We start from the raw sequence: 23292 nt of genomic DNA, 5'->3' as shown, positions 1-23292 counted from the left end.
CCTTTTGGTCAAATACAGTAATTGTATTCGACAATAAATTATGAACTATATGTACAGTAAGGGAGATATTGGCAAAATTGCACCTGTAGGAAGTCAATTCTTGCCACCCATATTTTTTAGATCCACCCCTGCCCCGAGCCCAGTGATGTGTCCCTCTGTGAGAAAGTGTTAGTGTGGAAGGGCTTTCAATACTAAGCGTAATGACGCAAGATTCACTGCCATATTTAGTGTCTCTCTGTGGAGGGCGGATTCAAACCCCCTAAACGATTCATTTGCGCCGAACGGTTCATGTCACGTTCTTTAAATGTCGTAGAGAAATATTTTGGTAAATAATGCTACGTATTTATATATTGGTGCATATATTTGAAATATATTGAATTAGTAATGGGAGAAATGAATCCTTCTGTTCTGAATCATTGAATCAGCTGAACCACGATTCACTGTATCGAGCCTGTGTTCGGAACAGCGCGCGCTGAGGACGTCTGTCAAATGCACGTGCAAAAAGACTGATAACAAATCGAGCAGCTACAATTACCTTCGTCATTATGCAATATTCTCTGTCCTTAAATCTTTTGAATCTTTATAATATGTGGAATTAAATAGTGTGCAATGTGTTTGACATCAATTTTGTTTAATGTTTGTGCAATATTTGACAATATACTGTTTCCTTAATGATTCTAAATCTTTGTAATATGTAGAACTAGCTATATAGTGTGCAGTATAGCTATAGGTTTAAAAAATGTTTTAATATTTAATAGAATATTAATATTCTGTAAAACTTATTTTAAAGTTATGAACAAACGTTCCAGTAACATTAATAGAACATTTGTTCAAAGATTCCTATTTAAAAAAAAGCATTATTTTTATCCTGTATCGTTCGAGGAATGGTTATTCATTTATTTATATATTGTTTGATAGTTTTAGTTGGACATTCATTTAACGTTTAAATGATAGGCTACTAGTTTCAGAACGTTTAGAGGACATCCAAAAATAACCAATATTGTCTGCAAAATTATAGAATAGAACTGTACGTTTTGAATGTTCAGCAATCAGAAATAGGCTATTCTTATAACTTAATGGAAACGTTAGCTAAAAAAGAATATTTTATAAGTCTCTCTTCATGTGAAAACCCAAAACATTAAACCTTGTGTGTTGTGTTTTGGTGGGTGAAGAAAATGTAAACCTCTTGACTTTGAATCTGCCCAAACATTTTGCTTCAGTCTGATCTGACGGATTGATGTCACTTCGGTGGCTGCAGGTCTGTGTGGCTCCAGCACTATCACAAGGAGCCCACAAGAGGGCGCCACAGGCTAACTATTCCTTACTTCCTCTGACAGATCACTGTAACCCTCTTCTCTTCAGTCTGCTTCAGATAACATTGATTGTATGACATATCACGACGATTATTAATAGCCTACTGTTAAACCCACGGTGACTTGAGGTTCGTCCACACATTAAAATCACCCATCACCAATGACACGTTTCATCAAACTAATAATAATGCTAGTGAATGCAAGTGAAAGCCGGATCTTGTGACCAGATGCGCCTCAGTCAGGGCACGCGCACGACTCTCCTCCTCCAGCGCTGCTGCTGTCAGTCTGAATCACGTCCACACGCGCACATCGGCTTCTCTGTGCTCCACCGTCTGCTCTCATCTCCATGGCCACATCAGATGGATCCGAAGATTGCGTTGTGCGGAGAGGAAGATCTCAAAGTGACCCGAGCATCCTCAGCGACACTCGTGTGGTTTATACGAACAGCTCAGGTGAGTGATACAGACGCGATATGCTCAGGAAAACCGCAGAGAGATCTGATTTAACCACGGCGGAGGTGTCTCAAAAACTCGAGAAACCCACTGATGTTAGCTGTCGATGAAACGCATCCGAGCCGTGTTTAGTGCTGGTGCTGATGCTGCGGTGACGCGCTGCATGGGCTTCCCCGTGACCGATGCATGCTTTGGGTTGCACATCCTGAAATGTTTTAGTATTAAGACCTTAAAAGCAGCATGTTCGCCCAGGCTTTTTACCTGCAGTGTCCTCTGTATTTGCCCAGCAGCACAGACTACTGATTACAGCTGTGATTTTACTGACCTTTAACATGCACTCGACTGTGATCCATCCTGGATGACTGAATGAACTTCAAGTTGTGGCAAAGTGTTTGTAATGGCTTCATTAGACGGGATAAATACAATTAGCTGAGACAGGCCCAATCTATCACAAACATCCTTTCCGAGCTGTCATTTTCGTTAGTGAGAAGCAGCTGTTATGCAGTTGTTGCTCCTGACTAGCTCTGAACGAATGCACAGTTTGTAGTTCTGTCGCAGTGCAAATGTATTTGTATCTGCCACGATAAACATTTCTTCGGTTTGAGATTTGTGATGTTATTAGGTTATCTCCAAACGTACTTCTGCATCACTTTCCACCGGCCTGTGGAAACTCCCTCCCCCTGGAAGGCTGCTGTGGGATTAGTGATTGAAATGTGTTAAAAGCTCTTTGTTTGGACGCAGACAGGTGGTGAGCGTTTATCCTTGGATTTGGAGCTAATCACACCAGCCCAGTCACATATCAACGGCATAATACATGTTTACATAGTCGCTTAATTAACTGATGGACACTTTCCCAAATGATGTGGTATGTTAGAGCACTGGATACTGTGATATAATCATAATATCTAGCTGCTAGTCAACGTTTATATCCTCTTGTAACTAATACAGGTATGTCTGTTAGAGGGCTTTATGTTGCTTGTGAAGTTGATTTAACTTAACCATGGTTGGGGGAAGATTTGTATTACAATTACTACATAAAAAGTAACTAATTGCATTACTTTGTTACTTTTCATGGAAAGTAATGCATTGTTACTTTTCCATAACTTTTTGTCACCTGAGCTGGGCTTGCGTATTTCTTTTTAATAATAAAAATAAATAAATAAAATGTGCTACTTTACTAGTTACTTGAAAAAGTAATCAGATTACATAACTCATAACTTACGTTGCATAACTTGACATTACTTGCATAACTTGTGCAAATGTAGTGCTCTCCAAATCTTAAAAGTCAAGTTAAAATGTACTTAAAACACCGCTTTCACAAGTACACTTTCATGACTATTTTTCTTAACACATTTAAGGATAACATGCTTTTATAAAGTGCAGTATGTACTAAAGTGAAAGAAGTTACTGTGAAGTACATTTCCAATTGTTTTGATATCTTTTTAAAAACATGCTTTTAAGATGTACACATATTTCGTAATTTGACTAAATCTCCATTATGAACCTCTGTGGCTCAGCTGATGTAAAAAAGTGTTTTATCAACATGTATTTCATGTGGAAAGATCTAAACACTGGTTTTACTGAAGTCTAAAGTATTGTCCAGTATGACTGACTCAACCTGACGACCTGATGAAGTTACACTAACTGTAGCTAACTAGGTGCTTTGAATAATGACAAATATAAATCTTTGAAAGATAGTCAGAGTAGTGATGAAACAGCAGAAATGCTGCTGTGGGATTCCTTGAAAATATCTGGCTATTATTATTTGGACTCATCTTGTATTTTAGATTGACCAGCATCTTTCAATCGCTCGCTTTTTCACAAGACTTAGTCCAGATCAGGCCATGAGTAGCTTGAGTCCATGTCAAGGAAAGGACGATTCAGAGCAGATCGTACAACTGATCTGTAGCGACTGAACAAGACCAAGACCTAACATACTGCACAATATGTGCTCTTTCAGATCACGAGAAGATATCTTCTCTTAAAAGACACATCAGACTCAAATCTCAGCGCACATCAGAATATTGGCAGCATGCTGCAACACAAAACACGACATGGCAGTGATGCCACAGGCCAAGCTTTCTCTGTCTCTTCCACTGGTGAGGAGCGCATTTCATCCCTGCTGCACACTTAGATCTCTCCTCTTGAGAAACAGAGCCAAAGCCTTCATCCGAAAAGACGGAGATAAACCGATACGGTACAGGAGGAACGCTGGAAGAAGACATGACGAGAGCTGTGCAGCAGATGCATGAATATATGGGCCACATTTCTGTATTACGGTCCAAACAGACAGAGATTGTTGAATCTGTCTGCACAGATGTAGCCCACACTGGCTAACCATTAACCTCTTAGTCACAGTACTGTGTGAGCGCAGTACTGTTGAGTATGAAGAGCCCTTCCTCCACACTGTGGTGGGCAGCAGCAGGCCACTGAAGGGTCTTTACACTTGGAGCTGTGTATTGTTCACTGGACAGGATGTAGAGACTGACTCATCGGTTGCCGAAGCAACGTTTCACACGGGCCATGAACTGTAATTACCGCTGACTTCACTTGTCTTGAATTGATTACACGGGTAATGGCTGAGTGTAATGATTTGTGCATGTAATATAGAGCTTCAGGGATGATGTATTGTTGTAGGCCAAAACGCAGAAATGGGTTCGCATTTTAGCACTCTGGGTTTTTGATTAAAGTCTGTTGTTCACATATTTTTTACGCTTTGTTCTACGACATAAAATAACTCCCTTGTGAGTCACCGTCGCGTCTGATGAGCGAACCGAGATATTTAACATCAGCGACTGCCCTCTAAAGCATGCATGATTTGTAAAAGAGTACAATGCATGATGATGAAAAAAGAGTTTGAGGTAAGCAGTTTTATGTTTTAGGGCCATATGTTGCATTGATTTCATGACGCTTATTTTTTTGGGGGCTGGTCAGCACTTTACTCTGACTGTCCCGTGGCCGTGAGGATGAACAGGAGCGAGGAGGAGGTGGATGAGCTGGATTAGCTTCCTCTCCTAATCGACAGGATCCTATTGGATCAGTTTTGCTTGTACTTCAAAGACTACCCCATTTTTTACCCATGATTCTCTCTTATTTTCATAAGACTCTTAAATGTTCCAGTTTTTGTGGACTATTAGATTAAGACCCCCCCTCCACACACACACACCTCATTTGTATTCATCTTTTATTAATGAGTCATCTATATTTAGCCAGTGTAGGATTTTTGCAGTGAATCTTCAGAGCAGTGATTAATCCCGCGCTTGCAGGAGGAGTCTTGTCTGTACTGCACTAGTGTTGAGGCTGAAGACGACAGACATGGAAGAGCTGTTTCAGATCTATCGCCAGCTCCATCTCCTTCAAACAGTCTGAAAGTAAAATCAAATCAGTCCAAACAATTAAATATTGAACATGCAAGGGAGAGGGAATTGAGCTTTCGGTGAAGTTCTGCATGCACACACAGGTTTTATGTGGGCCTGATCAGATGTTGTTTCTTTAGCTTCTATCATAAATGTGAACTTTGCATAATTTGCATAACAAATTTCCTAGTTTTAGTCTACATTCTGTGAATATTGACTGGAATCACTGTGATTGAACTGGTCACAAATGAAGATGATTTTAATCGGAGACAGAAGTGCGTTAGAAATCTTGAGTGCAATTATAATGGATGGATAGGATGGCGATGGGAATCTTAAGAAATTTAGCAAATCTGGGTCAGATTCCAGTTCCAATTTCAAGGGTAACGCAACTGTTTAATGAGATGACTGTTTCATATTAATATTAATATACATTTTTAGAATTTCCCTAAACCTAACCAGTGGGACATATTTCATGATGGATGGATGCTATTTATTTTGCTTCAAAATCTTGACCACCATTCACTGCCATTCTAAAGGTTGAAGATCCTAGATTTTAGTTTGAATATGACTCTGATTGTATTCATCTTAAAGAAGAAAGTCATATAGACTTAGGACGGCTCGAGGGTGAGTAAATCATGGGGTAATTTTCAATTTTGGTTCATGAAACGTCTTGACTGATCCATTACAAATTACCATTTTTGGACACTTTGGCAAATGAGTCTACACTTCTTGCTGTATTTTTGTTGTTGTCTGGTGCATGCAACCAGAGATAATAACACAATTGAAAGTATTTATGGCTATTGTTTTGGTATTGTTTCACACAGTCTAGTATTTTCTCTCCCAGACTGCAAACTCACAGCTCAGCTAAATACAATTTCTATAATTTTTTAGCAGTAGGAAATAATGATGGAGCTTTAAAAAAGAGAAAGAAGATGAAATGATTCCCAATTAGGCTCAAACCCATTAATTATTTTTTTTTTTTTTTTGTGGGGGGTAATTAACCATGTGCATGCACCCCTTCAGGATGTTAACAGTCATCCTCACATTGCATCGGGTCCTAATCGCTGTCTGCTTGTAATTTGTGCTAATGACTTTACTGCAAGGACTCTGCATCCATTGTCCTGTATGCATCACATTATGTTCTGACCTCTGTTCTTAAAGCTGTGTATAGGAGACGGGACATAATAGATGAGAGTCCTGTGACATTATTTGAGGCACGCTGGGAAGTTTCACAAAAACTAGGAGGTCTAAAAAAAGGCATCTGCATGCCTGCTTCCCTGAGGACTGAGAAAATGGTGCTAAAGAGGGAGGTTAAGAGACGAGAGGCACTGCCAAATAGATCTGCAGGAGTACAGCATTTCTACACAGCCTCTGTGGAAGTCACAGCACTGCTGAGACAACAATTAATACACTTTGATTCCGCAGAAGTCCTTAGTGCATCCCAAAACATGACTGTATGCTCAGACTTCTGAGGAATAAGGCGGGTCTGGTGGCTTGTGAGGGGATTACAAGCGCATGTGACTGCGGTCGCTCTGTGACTACCGTATGATGTCGAGGCACCTGGCCGACAGCAGGGGTTACAGCGTGCTGCGCTTTGGGCAAGTTCTGTCCAAGGTCAGCGATGTCCCTTCAGTCTCATGCGTCCTTCAGTTTCACCGTACTGTATGTGAGAGCTTCGAGGGAAGAGCCATACAGGAGCAGAGCTGCACGCCGCACTAGAGCTGGCTCATTATAGAATACTCAAATATATATATATATATTTTTAATATATTCAATACATTTTTTTTATTATTTTTGTCAAAGTTGTAAAGATAAGTGGAGTATGTTTTACAAGAAAATACAATTTCATTCTTTCTAATTTCATGTTTAAGTAAATGTGCTACTTGCTTTTTCTTTATAATTATTCATAGTCATCTCTGAGTGAAAATTCCTACACCGTGTTTGTGTGTGTATGTTTGTGTTTGTGTGTGTGTGTGTGTGTGTGTGTGTGTGTGTGTGTTTGCGTGCGTGCGTGTAGAATTACACAAAAACATGATCTATCAAAAAGTCAATTAATATTGCATTAAACCACCCGTGCTTTTATTAACACACCAATATCATGGTAAATATTTGCAAAAGAAATGTATTTTGTGATAACCTGGAATCTTCTTTATTGAGTGGAGTTACAGTTTGTTTCACCGAATAAAAAGTCACTCCACAATTCCATAATTTAAAATCATTGAAATATGATTGGAGATGTGATTATTGTTCTGGTCTTCACAGAGTAAATGACTGTAGAAGGTCTGAGCTGTAGGTGCAGTGTTTGCTGCTCATTCAGGGCTCTGTTCTCCTCTGTGGTCGCTCTGGAATAGTTGTAATCGGTCGCGCTGACAGCAGCTGAAGACAAATCCTTGTAGTCAAACTCCTATTACTGACTTCTCCGGCTATCATCCCACTCCGTGCCATGCAGCGATGTCCCTGACTTCAGGAGATGAGCACCACTCACTGTCAGCCAATCGAATCCCAGGGCTCTGACACGCCTCACTCCCATTGGATGGTTTGGATGATTGACATTGGAAGGCAGGACCTCTGCTTGAAGCTAGCTGGAGCCTAAAGAGAACGTGGGAGTGTTTGTTTTTGGACTGACCAGCTCACAAGAGCAGAGCGATTATGAACTGTAGCAATCACTCAAGACGCTCCACACTTCATTAAATCGACATTTGCACACACCGCCAGAGAGAAGATTAGCTCAAACGACAACAGCTCTTGAGAAACGAGATGGCGGGAATAAAACTGGCATGTAATGCAACTAGTCTTTTCTTTGGATGCACACCAGTCTGCATGAATCAAAAGATGCACAACCAGGAGGAACAGTGGGTTATGACGTTAAGTGGTGTGCCGATTCGTTCTATTAAATAAATAATTGACCCCAAAATGAACATTTGCTGAAAATGTACTCACTCTCAGGCCATCCAAGATGTAGATGAGTTAGTTTGTTCATGCAGTGAATGGGTGCCGTCAGAATTAGAGTCCTAACAGCTGAAAAAAAGCATCACAGTAATCCACACCAGTCCAGTCCATCAATTACCATCTTGAGAAGACAAAAGATGTGTGTTTGGAAGAAACAAAACCATAAAGATCCATAAAAATGCTTCTTCCAGTGTAAACGTGGTCTGGTCTGAATCAGGAGAGAAAATAAACGTCTTTATAACAAGGGAGGAGAAATCTTCTGTGGTTGATGTTGAGGACTCGTCAAATTCATCTGTCAGATAGAAGTGAGCCAAACTAGGCAACATGGACTGATCGCCGGACATGGCCTCATCCTCGAAAGCCATGAACAAATATATTTTACTTTACTTGGTGGAACATAAAAAATATTTCTTTATACTAGTCATTCATTTCCATGTAATGGGGGCTAAAGTGTTCAAGCTCCAAAAACGGATGTAAAGCACCCTAATAATGACTAAAACCTGATGAATCAATATATGAACAAATAATACAGACTATCATTTTACCAATCTGATTTATTAAAGATCTGGTTAAAATAATAGTAATAATAATTGGACATCACCATTGTTCTACGGTTCTTAAATCCATTCATTCACTAGAGTCTCATTTTAAGGGTATCTTTGTTGACAAGTTTGTTCCTGTACTGTGTCCTGAATTCAGACCAGCTGTGAACCACAGAGTATCCCATAAGGTCACGTGTGTTTGGGGGTTGTGTTTACTGACCTCCACCGGGAGCCCCATATGTCGTTCAATCCTATGTTTTGCTTTATTATTTCCATGCCGTGCTAATCTGAAAGGGCCCTAAGGGAGTGCAGCTGAGAGTTGTGTCTTTATGAATGATTCACGCATTGACCTAAATGCTTGCAGAACTGAATAACACCAAAATATACACATTAAAAAAACACCTCATACTCTGTGACATCTTGCTATATGCTATATGTTGCCTAGATCTCAACATGACAATCAGAGAGAGAGAGAGAAAAAATCATTATGAATATGTTAAACCATACAGCATGAAAATGCAGGATGTTCTGCATGTGGAACCGAGAGCTGTTCCCTCATTTTGGGCAGTAATTAGGGCAGCGTGCTGATGCCCAGCAGGACGGATGAAGCTGCCGCTCACACACACATCAGAGGAAGCGTGAGAAAAACAACACACTCAGAGAGGTCAGGATCGTCAGGACCTGTGATTGATCTCTAATTCAGACAGTAAACATATAGAAGCCTTTTTTATATTTGGATTTCCCATTTTCTAATGGATTTTCATCCTTCCGGGCAATAGAAAAACCAACTCTGAAAATCTAACTGTTTTAGAGAGAAACATGTTCAAATTTGATTACTCTTGTGAAAAACAAGTACACTTCTGCATACTTTCAAAAAGATTACTTATTATGGAAATAATCCACTTGTAAGGGATATACTTAAGTGCAAACTAAATGTAATGTTTTTGGACGCTTAACTGAATGTTATTTATATTTAAGTGAAAATACATCAGTTGAAATTGATGAGTGTTTTAGGACTAACATTACACTTAAGTGCACATGTAAATCCATAATTATATTGTTAAAGTGCACTGCAATTGTAGTAAACTAAAATATACTTCAATGTCATTTCTAATGTATTTAAATATATAGTTAGACATTTGATGAACACATGATGAAGCTGCAATTTAGTGCATGTAAAATAATTAGAATGCCTTTAATTGTAATATTAAAAACACATTAGATTCTAGAGTTAAACTTATAATCAAGTACTTTACACATGCTTTAGTATGTTAGTCAACACATACAAATTAATGTAGTTTATTAAAGCAAAAGAAAGATTATTAAAACATGATTTAAAAAGTTTTTAATTGTACAACTTAAAATTTTACTTTATTATAAAGCACACTTTAAAAGTACACTTGGTGTACTAAAGTGTTACTAAACAATATTCATGAAAGAATCTCTATTTGAGTACACAATATGCCTTTTATTTTATTAATACATTATCTTCAAGTGCATTTTTAACATACTCTAAAGATGTGAAGTTGTTTTGAAGTTGTGAAGTGTATGGTTGACCACTGTGGCTTTTATAAAGTGAGTTGATGGATGATACAGTGCCATTATATGCAGGCTGATGCAATTAATGAAGTATTTCATGCTCTTGTTTTGGCTGTAAACAAGAATTTTGAAAAGCAACATTTTAACCTGTTTTGGATTAGCTATTTTTGACTAGACTAGCAGTTAGTATGCAAACACATCGGGGAACTCTGTATATTTGTGCAGTGTGCATGACTTTACATTGTCATTTCATCACGTTTTTCAATTTCCTTGAAAACATACTTTAGAAAACGATTATGATTTATTTTAATTGACTTTTACAAATGTAAACATATAATTGAGTATTTTGGCATTACATTCTGCAGCAAGCACCGAAATGATTAAAGACACATAATCGTCTGAAAGCACTAAATGGCACAGAGAGAGAAACATCATGAGGAGTGATTTTGTTCTGTATTATTAAATATAATTTTGTATTAAGTAATAATGAATAATTAGTTAATCATGATTAGAGTAAGTGTAAAGGGAGCTTTTTTTTTAAAGTAGTTGATTTATTAAACATATTGCCAATAGACAATTACATTAATAAATGTTTTGTCTATATTCTTAATGAATATTAGCCGGTTAGTTAAATGATTTGAAATAAAAAAAAAAAATACAGGGGGTGACTTGATGTATAACCAACCGTATTGTTGATTATAAAGGATAACAAGCTAAAAAAATAAATAACATATTTCATTGAAGATGGATATACGACATGTTTTCTTGTCGTGCAGGAGTAAGTCTGTAAATGAGCAACAGTCAGGTGACAATCTCACACACAATAGCACTGTGTTCCCAAGATTCATTGCAGTCATTGAACTCTTATGCTCTTTTAATTGTCTGCCATTTTCCACATATATTTCATACGAAAAAGCAGTGGCTGGAAATAGAAAGTGTCCATGTAAATGTGGCTGTTGATTGGATCGCCAATGCATATGGCACTCACATAATTCCTCATTCATCTACACTTACATTTATACGCTCTGCATAGATTTAGTTTTGTGTACAATATGCCAGTGCTGTACGTCTCAGTTGTGCTGTAATTAAACAGAGTTTCCTTTAGTTTCCTAACAAGAGCTGAGAGTGTTCCTTATTTTCCTCTGCTGAATCTAGCAACTCTTTAGGACATCTGCACATCCTCAGGGAGTGCGACTGTTCGTTCAGCTGCTGAATAGGTGCTTATGGTCTCGTCTGCAGTTGTTTGCCTCACAGACTGCTAAGATTTGATTACTTTTACTACGGTGTCAAGTAGCTACAGCGTGTTTCTTTCAAGCATGCTGTGTGGAGTTTCAGAATATTCTCAGAATGAATTATATCCATGCCATGTTTTATATACGGTCAGAGTCAGGCGTTTCAGTCACAAGAGCCCACCTTGAATGCATCTGTGTTAATGGTTTGCAGAAGCACAGCGCTGCAGTGGCATATAAAGGTTTCATTAGTGCAGTTTTGTAACTCCTGTTCTCTGGCCCTGTGGAAGTGAACGGAAAGGCTGATGCATTAGTCATTCTCATGCTCACCTGTGGCTGTTTATCTGTCTCAGAGGAATCCCTTATGATCTGTCTCATTACCACATACGAGACTATAGAGCCTCTGCTTCCTGCGGCCTTTTTTATTAGCATGATTTAAGACTCTATGTTTGAACGACCTTTTAAGATGTTTAAAAATGTATTATTGTAATCATATAATAGATTGATAATATAATTCATTATATCTGTAACATTTTTAGATCTCATGCTCACCAAATCTGCATTTATTTAATAGTATTAAATAATACTATTTAATAGTAAATAATAACGAAATATTACAGTTTAAATTCCTGTGATGCTCCGCTGTATTTTCAGCATTATTCCTCCAGTCTTCAGTGTCACATGATCTTCAGGAATCAGAATAATAATTTGATGATTTGCTGCTCAAGAAACATTTTTTATTATTATTATGTTGAAAACATTGATATTTCATTGATATACACAGTGTGCATAATTATTAGGTATGTTGATATTCTGATGATATTTATATATCATATCTTTGTGGAAACTGATTATTATTAAATAGTTCAAAAGAGCAGCATTTATCTGAAATATTAATCTTTAGAAGCATTATACATGTCTTTACTTTCACTTTTGATTTAAATGTACAGTAATGTGTCCTTGCTGAATAAAACTCAAGAGACAAAAAAAAACAATAAAATAAAATAAAAACCTTTAAGCTTCAAATAATAGTGTATAAAGACATACAGTATAATTAAAGGCAAGAGGTGATTTGGTTCAGAATAATTTTTGGTTGAAAGTCTCTTCACATCCCGAGAGCAATCACTAAGTTAAATGCTCTGAATTCATTTATATGTATTTATAGCATCTGTTGAAGGTGTAGGGCCATAAAATGTTCCCCCAGCCCAAAGATTACGATAGACTGTCCTATCTGCCTGTTAACATATGTGTTTGTGTACTGCAGACATGATACTTCATCAGTGCGTTCTTTACGCTATTGCAGATCGAGTGAGAATGGAAGACGTTCTGGAATATTCTGCGCTAATCTGACAGCACCTATGTCTCTCATCGTGTGTGTGGTCATGTGTTTTAGAGGAGGCGTGGCTTTGGAGAGGGATTTGCTGGAAGGGTGGGATCTTATGTTATTAGCCTCTCTCAAATCACCTACTCTACCTTTAATAGTAAGCTAATTCATTGCTTGCCAATTACTGCTGTAATGCTGGATTGCTTCTGTATTACCTTAAAATCCAAGATTAGTTAAAATCACGATTACTTTCCTCCCTTTATTTCCTGTCTCTATCATTAAAAATAACAATCGCCTCCCACTCAGAAACATTCAAGACAAACAAGCTCACAAGGCTGTTTTGCTGTAGAGTTAAGCCTGGTGAATGATGCTGGATGACTCAACGCTTTCAGACGCACCTACACACAAATGCAACACCTTTTCTGCTGTGCCGCATCTCGTTAATGGCAACATTTTGAGTTGAAAAGGACTTCCATTGGTACTGTAATGAAGGATGCATGACAACAGACATTTACAGGCTTTATTAAAAGAGAGCAAGGTCAAAACAGGCCGAAACAGCAGAGGAAAGGCAAAAGAGTAATCCAGATATGCAGGCGATGGTCAGGGCAGGCAGCAAACACTCAAAAACAAAGAAATCATCCGGGATCAAAACAGGATAACCAGGAAACATGGAAGGCGGGACAACACTGCTCCGGGTGTGTGCTCACAGTGTGTGTGTGTGTGTGTTCACTGCTCTGTGTGTGTGCATTTTGGATGGGTTAAATGCAGAGCACAAATTCTGAGTATGGGTCACCATACTTGGCTGAATGTCACTTCACTTTCACTTTCAAAAGCTAAACATTCAATCACAAGCAAAGTCAGAGGGTTTGTGCGCTACTTTTAAAGTCCTTGTATTGTGAGACAGCTGAGATCTGATCAGAGACAGGTGATTGCAATTGATGATGTGTCCAGGCAGAGGATTATGGGTAATGGAGTCTGGGGTGAGTGGTAAAGGGTACAGGATGGGGAGCTCATGGGCACTCCAGCTAGAGACCGTGACAGGTACGTTCATAGACGTTTCTTTTTCTTTGTGCATTAATTAAATGAATATACTGCCAATATAGCTTTCTAAAAAAAAAAAACTTAAAAAAAAACTAAAATAAAATAACTCTATGGTCAAGAAAAAAAAGAAAAAAAGAAACACAGTCACATTCGTGTGAGTTGAGGCAAATCCATGTGGATGAAATTATTTAAATTATCATGCCACAAATTCTTCCATATTCATCCCTTCAGTGTCTAAGACTTCAGCATGAATGAATTCCCAAGGCCTGAAAGACAGGAAGAAGAAGGAGAAGAAGAAAAAAGACTATCAGCTTGCAGCAATGAACGCAATGCCTATGCATATTTAATGCTAAATGCAAAGACTATTGCTGTTGTGTGTCTGCTGACTGTCCTGGGGCATAAATATTTTGTATTCTATACGCTCAAAGTGCAGAAAAATCAATCATAAAGCACTTCAGTTCTGTGACAGTAGATGCATTCTGTTGTATACGTCTGATGCTTTGATAAATGCTGAGTATCTGATGTTGTTGACTCCACTCCCATGAGCCCGACAACCACTGAAGACTTTAAACAGCATTTATGCTGCACTGACCACAATCGATCATGTCTGTAATACAACATTTCTAAATATTGACTGATCTCCATTACAAGTCCTCAGAGACACTTCCTCTCTTTAATGCAGCGTTACTTACCGCTGTAGTCTCTGGGGACGTCTAGACGCTATAGTTAACTCATATACTTATTGCTTCTGAACGGTGTGAAATCAAAAAGAGGATTTGATTCTGAGCTGCTGTCACAATCAACAAACTGATGGTGCTCAATCCTGCCAAGACTCGTTCCACGGGACTCCCATTATGTGGCAATTATGGACACAGATAAATGTGATAAAACATTTTAAAAAATTGGACCACAACTAATCAGTTTTACCTCATGACCTTGTTGGTGTTGCCAATTTGTTAACAAGCCCATGAAGGCTCATGAAGAGATGGAAGCGAAAAAACAAACCTTTTTCCTGTTACACCATAAGCCTTTCATATTGTTTTTTGATATAATAATATATTCTTTCTTTCTTTCTTTCTTTCTTCTGAGGCCAGATTTCTCATTTCTAGTCTTAAAAATGGCATAATCTCTATACAGAATGATTAATTTCTCAGCGGCAATTCATGGAGTCATATGACACGTGTCATTAGCATGATGTAAACAAGGGTTCCTGGCACTAAGGAGCTGCAGCTGACATCTGAGTGTGAAATAAAGCATGTTTTCAGCATTAATCCTGTGTAACTCCAGATGTGTAATGAAAGGGAAGCTGTATGAAATACTTTCAAAATACCCAGAGAATACCCAGTGTTTATCAGCTACACTATTACAATACTAGCATATTCTTTAAACATCCCCCTGTTGTGCTCCACAGAAGCAAAGAAAGATTCATGGAACGACATGACGGCAGTGTTTCCCTTTTTAGATGAGCTGTCCCTTCAATGGCAGGTTGCTTTTTTGACAGCTTACCCCTTAAAGTATGTCTTTTTTTCATGAGCAGTAAGGTTAGAAATGTATAATTTATGATGGAAACTGTAATGGTCCCTCTCTGTTGGTAATTGGTCATCTTCTATAGGTGGCTTGTTAAAACCACTAAATCCTAATGGGATATGTCCCAAAACACACTACAGGGAAGCATTTTTACTGGTTTTAATGGTTAAAAATTGATGGTTTGCAATGGTATTTGTAGTGGAAGCCCTTAGAAATTTCTCTGATGGTTTCTGTTGTCACAGGGAATGTACATCACAGTGTTTTAATATTAAAATGTATTGAACCAATGATTATTTTGAAAGAAAGCACTTGTAGTAATGAACGCATCTTGCCTGCATCAGATTGACAGATAAACCACATACAGTATGCTCGTATTTCAGTGTGGTTGTCAAACTTGTGGATATTTCATCAAACAGATGCTGCATGCATTCATTTTAAAAGCGTTAATGTGATAGAAAGAGTGAACATTATGATTCAACTTAACTGTGCACGTGCACGTAACCCTTCATGCAGTGCACATCTGTGAATGAGTGGGGTTTTCTAGCGTATTTACTTCTCAGGTAACGTCCAATGATTCAATTCAGGTGTGAGAAATGACTTTTCAGACTAAATAATCAAGTAATAGGCTAGGTAATGACAGTGTTAATGAGCAGGGCTATTTTGCACAGTCCCGCTAATTTTACCTTTGAACGAACCTAAGAAACATATTTTTGAAATGTATAGCTTATTGTATTCCTAGGCTATGTGCAAAACTCAAGCCTTAATAAGGATGGTGAAAAACCCATTACAATCATTATTTCACATGCTTTCAGAGTCGTTTTGTGTTGGCTCCTGCTGAAGAACTTCTTCTTGATCTATATTCTTGCAGTCTAATCATCTTGCAGTTCATCGCGTGGGGTTTACTCATCGATTTTTCCATGCATATGCCTCTATTTTTGCGATATATGTTTATGTTTTCACTCCAGTGCCTTCTGAGCATCCCATGATAAATTCTTCAAAACAACATGATAAATAGAGGGATGTCTGGTGTGTGTTCAGAGCTGCTCGACTCTGATTGGCTCTCGAGGGTTTCTAGTCGCTCTGCGTGGCAACAGCCTCCCCATCCACCCAGCAACCCCCGCTAGTGATGCGGCGCTGCAGCATCCGGAGGAGTCGTCATGGCAACGGCGCTCTGACCCTGGGTTGTGCTTCAGCTGCGGTAACTGAAAGGCTTGACCTGGATCCTGTACTGCTGGTTTACTAAGACATGAACAGCTGACCTGCTTTACCGTGTCTGGGCTCTGTCTGACAGCACCACACCAGCATCTTGGAGACATCGATGCTGCATTTCATCCTCTGCTCTCTATAGAAACCGTACATGTGATAGCAATACTGCTGAGATGTGTGGAAACGGCTGACAGTGGAAGCTGTAGTTGAAAGAAATCCTTTTTCTTTTTTTTTTAAGAAGAGATAAGCTGGAAGGGGAGTAGGGTCCTCTCCACCACTAATATTACAGTGACACTCCATATCCCATCACCCCCGTGCTGCCACATATATACATAAATATATATATACCACATCCTGTGATAATATTTAGCCACACTGGAAAGAATCGCACCACCTTTAGCTTAATAAATGTGAAAATGCAATTTTATTTCTGTCAACGATTCTTTGATCAGCCTTGGAACTACATAAATTGTGTGCTGTTCTGATTGCACTGATTCACCGTGGAGCAGTGTGTGATGTATGGACCATTACAGGCTTTCACTAAATGAAGCATCAAATTATTGTATTGTATTGTTTGTTTTACATGACATATTTTATGGTGCTTGCTAAGGCAATCATTGCCATTACTAACACTCACTAATGCTAGAATTTATTTATGCTCTCCATGGTATGTAGTTAATACCAAGAATGATAACTAAAATATTAACATTCTGTTAATTGTAAGCATGTGTTGTGGTTTATATATATGGGATAATAGATTTTGATTGTACTGCATGTTAGCTCATTATTGTGCCTTAGAGTACGATCATGCTAATAAGAAACCGTGCTGCTAACAACATGTTCAAGAGTAGTTTAAACCAGACAACTTGGTTGATAAAAACAAAGTCTTCAGCTATACAAAGACAGTGCACTCAAGTTACTTATGAATGGGAAAAAGTCCCGCCTCCTGAATAAAAGAAAACTGTAAAGTCACATCACGTCATGTTCTGAGAAGCACATGTGCATTGTACTATGGGGAACACACCCCAAAATATCTTATAAATCTAGTATAACGATGGAAGTTCTGCACATATTATCTTAAAAAAGGACAACCATCACTATTCCCTCTGATATTAACAGGTGTTGGTTGTTGTTGTTTTTTTCAATTTGGTGCTGTTTTAGGTGTGACAAACGGAAGAAACAGCCAGAGATAGAAGCTCTCAGTGCTGCCCACGGTTCATCTGCACTCTTCTTGAGGTGTCAGCTCTCCGTCTCAACCAGACTGTGTAGAGAGATGCTTCTATTCCTGCTGCGGCGCAGGGTTTGAGCCTCATTATGCTGGACCCTCTAGCTCTTACTCAAGCCGAGTCCCGAGTTAGATGGGGGTTGAGATGGTCTAATCTGGTGCCAGCCTGTCTGCTAGATTGATTTAAGGAAGTCAGTGTGCATTTGGAGTTGGTCAGTGAACCGAGGAGCAGTGTGTGCCTTGAGTTGTAGAACTGACTTGATTTCTGTGGGTAATTCTTTTTAAACAGTCAGTTGTTTTTGTGTAAGTGTCTGCACAGACCATGTGTCCACAGAACAGGATTCACCAGTAAATTGGACATCTACAGAAAGTTAAAGAAACTCCTCATTTGAGTGCCATGCTCTTTTGCGTAAGATTGAGCATGCGATGAACATGATCTGTCAAGCTGGACTTGCCGTTTCATGATCAGTCATGCGACTGATGGCGTTTGTGATAATTAGTGTCAAACTTTGTTCCATGTGTTTTCACACAGCGTGCAATATCAGCTGTGAATGCCTTCGGTCTCTTCCTAAAACAGAGCTATTGCAGGTTTTCAAAAGACTTGTAATATCCTTCTGAGAACCAGAGAAAAAAACGTCATGATATTAGTATTTATTCCATGTCTTTACATTGTTTAGAGTATAAGAATAAAACATCGGATTGGAGTGACGTCAACTCCTCCTTGAACTGATTGGCTAGAGGCGCAGCTGTCAATCTAGAACTTGCGGCCAATGGTGACGCTGAAGCCTGCCCTGATTTACATGAAACTCAAACTGCAACTTTTAGAAACGCAAGCGCAGAACGTGGAAGCAAGAGCAAAAGGGAAAAGACCACAAGCACACAAAAAATAACATATGAGCAGGAAACCTGATTTTGTTTGAGATTTGGAAAATGTCTAATTCATGTTTCACTTTTGTGCAATAGAATTTTAAATGCGTTTACATTTTTGATTTACGCTTATTATTTTTCGATCCATGACTGCGCTATTGTGCGTTATTATTTTACACGTGTTTTTAAATATTTGATCTTTGCTTGTTGTTTTTCGCTCTGTGAGTGCCCGGTGAAAAAAAACCCTCTCCAATATTTTTAATTTGGACTGCAATACCAAGTTCAACCACTCTGTGTCAATCCTACATACAGCACTTTTAATATCAGGAGTGGACAGCTGTAGGTTCAGCACTTCTCTGAGAACGTTTGTGCTGCTCTGTGTTTTGTCGTAGATGTGATGGATCAGCACAGAGCGCTTCACTCCGGTTGTCTGGTGTCGGGGGTCCGAACTCCCCCCATCCGCCGCAACAGCAAACTGGCCAGCCTGGGACGCATCTTCAAGCCCTGGAAGTGGAGGAAAAAGAAAAATGAAAAACTGAGACAGGGCTCTACAGGTGAGTTAGGAAAAGTAAACCAGTAATGTATAAAAGTCAGGGATAATTACGCATCCATCAAATGAATGTCACTGCATTTCAGCTTTCATGTTATTACATTATATCACTGTAATTTCAGTAATACAATTAATAGTTCCATTTCTAGATTCTGACAGGTTAATGCTGAATTGAAGGAAAATCATTCAAGCAACAGTGTGATTTAAATATCAACAGGGAAACTGAAGACAGTACTGAGTCACTTACATTTGAAACAGTAAAACTATTTGTTTAGTCCAAAATGTCTTTCTTTAACAAATATTGTCAGTTGACATGAAACATTTATTGAACACGGATCATTTCTTAAATAAAATGATATAGAAAAATGAAATATGGATAATTATTGAAATATGAAAATTGTGTGTAATACTTTTACAGTTTAATTAAAGCTACAAGACCTAAGCAAAGGTTCACAACCTTTGAAGAACTGTTCATTTTAGATCATTGTAATGTACAATTAAATATTTCAGTGTTTCTTTTTAATATTTATTAAAACATATTATTCAAACATAATTGGTTAGATTTATATTAATTGTTTTAATAATAACAATACTAATAAAGTAATAAAATAAAACACTTATAAATTATTACAATTAATACATTTCACAATTACAAATGTTTTAATGACAAAATATTTCTCTGGGATTTATCTTATGTATATTTTATTAACAATGAATCATGTCATGGCAATTTCTGTTTACAGGGTTTTGAAATTATTATTATTATTATTATTATTATAACTATTATTTACTCACAGATAGCAGTTTAAAATATTTCAGAGCTTGACATTACTAGAAGGTGTGTATTTATTATAAAAATGTCTGTGATATGAGTCTTTAGTTGTTACTTATTTTTTTCTAAATAAAGCTTGGCCTTTAATTTGATTGCGTATTGTTTGTTGAATAAAAGAGTTCCAGTGTCAAACTGAATAAATGTGTTTTTGAATTCATCACATCATTTTTAGCATTGCTTCTCAGTATGTGTTGCTTGATTTGTAGACTGAAGGAGTGAGGTGTTCAGTGAGCTGTGTTTGACTCCTCAGGGCCGGAGAGGAAAGGGCCCAGCAGGCCGAATCGTGACGATCTCGTCAGGAAGGGTCTGACAGAGGCTGGCATGGGTGAGAAACATCACTCTTCAGCTCCCCGCTGTCAGCAGCAGCGAACATGCGTAACGTTAGCGAGATCGTCTGGTCCTGATTGACCACCAGCAGAGTTAGGAGGCTTTTATGAGAACGTGATGACAGCCGTTCTTCCCGTGCTTTCAGAGTCGGGTCAGGCGTGTGGCGTGAGTCCAGACGAGGCAGGATCCCCGGCGCGGGACGGGTCTGACGGAGAGGAGCACGAGGACGAGCCCATGGCTCCGCTGGCCAGCAACACTGAGGATCTGGGGTCTGATGAGGACAATCTGTCCGCAGGTCAGGATCCCAGGAACATATATTTATATTTATGCATTTAGCAGATGCATTCAGGCTAGCAGTTTTTACCTAACATGTGTTCCCTGGGAATTGAACCCACAACCTCTTGAGCCACAGGAACATGGAGCAAAAAACTGATGCTGATAATTTCATCACTGTACAATCATGTTTTTGTAATTTAGTGCTCTGGTGGGTGAACTTGACCTTGAAAAAACGTTGGAGAATGTTATACTTCAAAATTTAATTCATTGTGTCTTTGTAATTATTTGTGAAATTTGTTAGCAGTTTCTGAGAGAAAAGTAAACTTTAGCCATTTAGATATTTATAAGAAACTGAAAAAAGCACAAATGTCAGGGCATGACTAAACTTCTCCAGGCCCCAAAAATACCCTTAGACTCCAGAGGGTTAAAGTAAAGAAGTCCTGGTCAAAAGCCCAAAACAAGGCCAGATGAAAGGAGTAGATGCCCCACAATGCACTGCAAACTCCCATTAATGGACAAAAACAATTTCCGTATGATTTTTTTCGTAACTTTATTTATTTATAGCTGAATATTCTGTTTCAGGAATATGACTCATTAGGGAAGCAAAATATTGATTCTGACACTGAAAAAATTACTGTATAAACAGATTTCATTTAGAAATTGCTAGAAACAATTACATAGAAATGGCAAAAAAATTAATTGATATGTATCCAGGTAATGTACATTTTCACCTTCAACAAGTTATGACTCATTCATATGTTGAAAATGGACAAATGTGTTGTCTTCACTAGTGAACAATACATTTACTAAAACAAATTTGAAAAGCATGCTAAGCATACCAAAAATACAGTTACTTTTGTATGTACTTAATAAAAATACCCTGCAGTAGTGCCTTTGTTATACTAAACTGAAAAACATAAAGTCTGCTAAACTGGAACAATTAATTTTGTGCTCATTGCACTTTAATTGTGCTTTTATTCAACTAAAGATACCCTGAAGTGTATCTGAATTGTGCTAAAGTGGAACTGTTACTAGTATACTTCAGGTACACTTTAAAAACCTGCAAATATTCAAAGATCGTACAATCTTCATCAACATTGACATTAAAACACATTTTAGGCTTTATATTAAGAAATGTGCATTGTGCACAAGTAGTACTCCAAATCAAGTTTATTTATCATTTTTATATCAGTCAGTCTCAAGCGATACTTGTTGTCAATCGATTTGAACTATACTCACTATTAAATAAATGCATTTGAAATAAAAGGGCTTGAGAAGCGTTGAAGTAGCACTAGGTGGAGGCAGAGATTACAGAACGCTCTTTTCTGATCTCTTTACAGCACGAGACGCCACAGAGATGATAGACACAGAAGGGGAACTTGAACAAAGTGAGGATGAGGAGAAGTCCTGTGTTGAAGCCTCGAGCCGAGGGGCCAGTGTGGGGCCCCCTGAGGCCCCTGAGCACCATGAGCCGAAAAAAGAGGAGGCGCCGCCGCTCAGAGAAGTCCACACTCCTCCAGCCAGACTTCCTGTGAAGCTGCTGACTCGAATGGGTAGCCTTGACAGTCCGTATCAATTCATCAGATGCATTTGAAATAGGTTTCTAGAGTTGTCCAGAGGAGGGCTTGTTTTAAGTAATTATGAAACTAAATTAGTCATTATTTGTATTTTTGCTCTTGTCCGTTAGGTACCCACTCTAATCAGAGCCGGCCCGCTCCTGCCACGCTGCCCAGGAACTTCACCCTGCCCAAAGACGCCCTGCGGGGCAGGATCTGCACCCCCACCGGCTCCCCTCACTTAGGTCTGATGCCCCCTAGCTGCATCATCGAGGAACTGCACCGTGCGCTGGCCACCAAACACCGGCAGGACAGGTGAGACTATGGAAGCATATGGGTAGCATTATTCAATTTGGGATGTAATATGCAAAATGACAATGCAATATGTAAAATGGCAATGCATTTCTGTATTTACATTTACATTTTTCAATACATCTGTGCAACGTTTGGTGCAAAATGAAAATGAAAATTAAATTACCTAATTTTCATTTGCCATTTACTACACCAGTTTTAATATGTAAAATGAATATTAATTTTAACGCTTTATAAGTTGCAAAATTAAAATGAAAATGTATTACAGAAATGATTAGATATTTCTAACATGTTAAAGCAAAAACTGTGGCAAAATGATCATTTAAATGCTATTTTTCTTAATTGCATTAACACTCACAGTCAAGACACTTACGATTGCATTTTCATTCGGTGTCCCGCAATGAATGTAGCAAAACTCAATGTGCACATTGAAAATGCATTCCGAGCCGATCACGTGTCCCCGCCCTCGCGCCACGTCAATCACTGCGTGAACAAGGCGGGGCTTACAGAAGGTCAGAGACTCAAGTCTCAAGAAGAGGATTCAATCAAGTGAGACAACATGGACAAGACAGTTGGTCCGTGTATGTTTTGATCATTTCGGTTTATGGCTTCAATATTTCATTCGCACATTTCATTCGCACTTGTGGGCGGAGCTGAAACGCTGCTTTCATCTGATTGGTCGAATCGGATCGGTTTTCATCTGACAGCCTTCAGCTGAAATGTCTGAAACTACACTCACTGTTAATTAGCATAATATTTGAATCAGATGTAGCTGGGCACATAATTCGTGCTGTTGAGACCTGCAAATTATTTCTAGGTTGTAGTATAGTATGAATATTGTCCCACTGATAAAAACAGTGCAAATAGTT

General features: G+C 38.4%; 1 protein-coding gene across 2 annotated transcripts in view; it reads left to right on the top strand.

Moving 5' to 3' along the window:
• The first annotated feature begins 1432 nt into the window (after positions 1–1432).
• The window catches only part of phactr3b (phosphatase and actin regulator 3b), a 51778-nt gene continuing 29918 nt past the window's right edge, over positions 1433–23292 (top strand). The window contains exons 1-6 of one of the 2 annotated variants that reach the window (XM_026240809.1): positions 1433–1765; positions 18963–19124; positions 20203–20277; positions 20425–20574; positions 21896–22108; positions 22243–22426. In XM_026240809.1, the coding sequence (XP_026096594.1) occupies positions 1660–1765; positions 18963–19124; positions 20203–20277; positions 20425–20574; positions 21896–22108; positions 22243–22426 (890 nt within the window). In that variant the 5' untranslated portion in view covers positions 1433–1659. Of the gene's footprint in view, positions 1766–18962; positions 19125–20202; positions 20278–20424; positions 20575–21895; positions 22121–22242; positions 22427–23292 lie in introns of both variants that reach the window. The other variant, XM_026240808.1, reaches the window with a different exon arrangement.

Source organism: Carassius auratus, linkage group LG36F (genome assembly GCF_003368295.1).
Source record: "Carassius auratus strain Wakin linkage group LG36F, ASM336829v1, whole genome shotgun sequence".
Lineage (NCBI taxonomy): Eukaryota > Metazoa > Chordata > Actinopteri > Cypriniformes > Cyprinidae > Carassius > Carassius auratus.
Note: the sequence above shows the minus strand (reverse complement) of the source record. Positions and strands in the feature narration are given on the sequence as shown.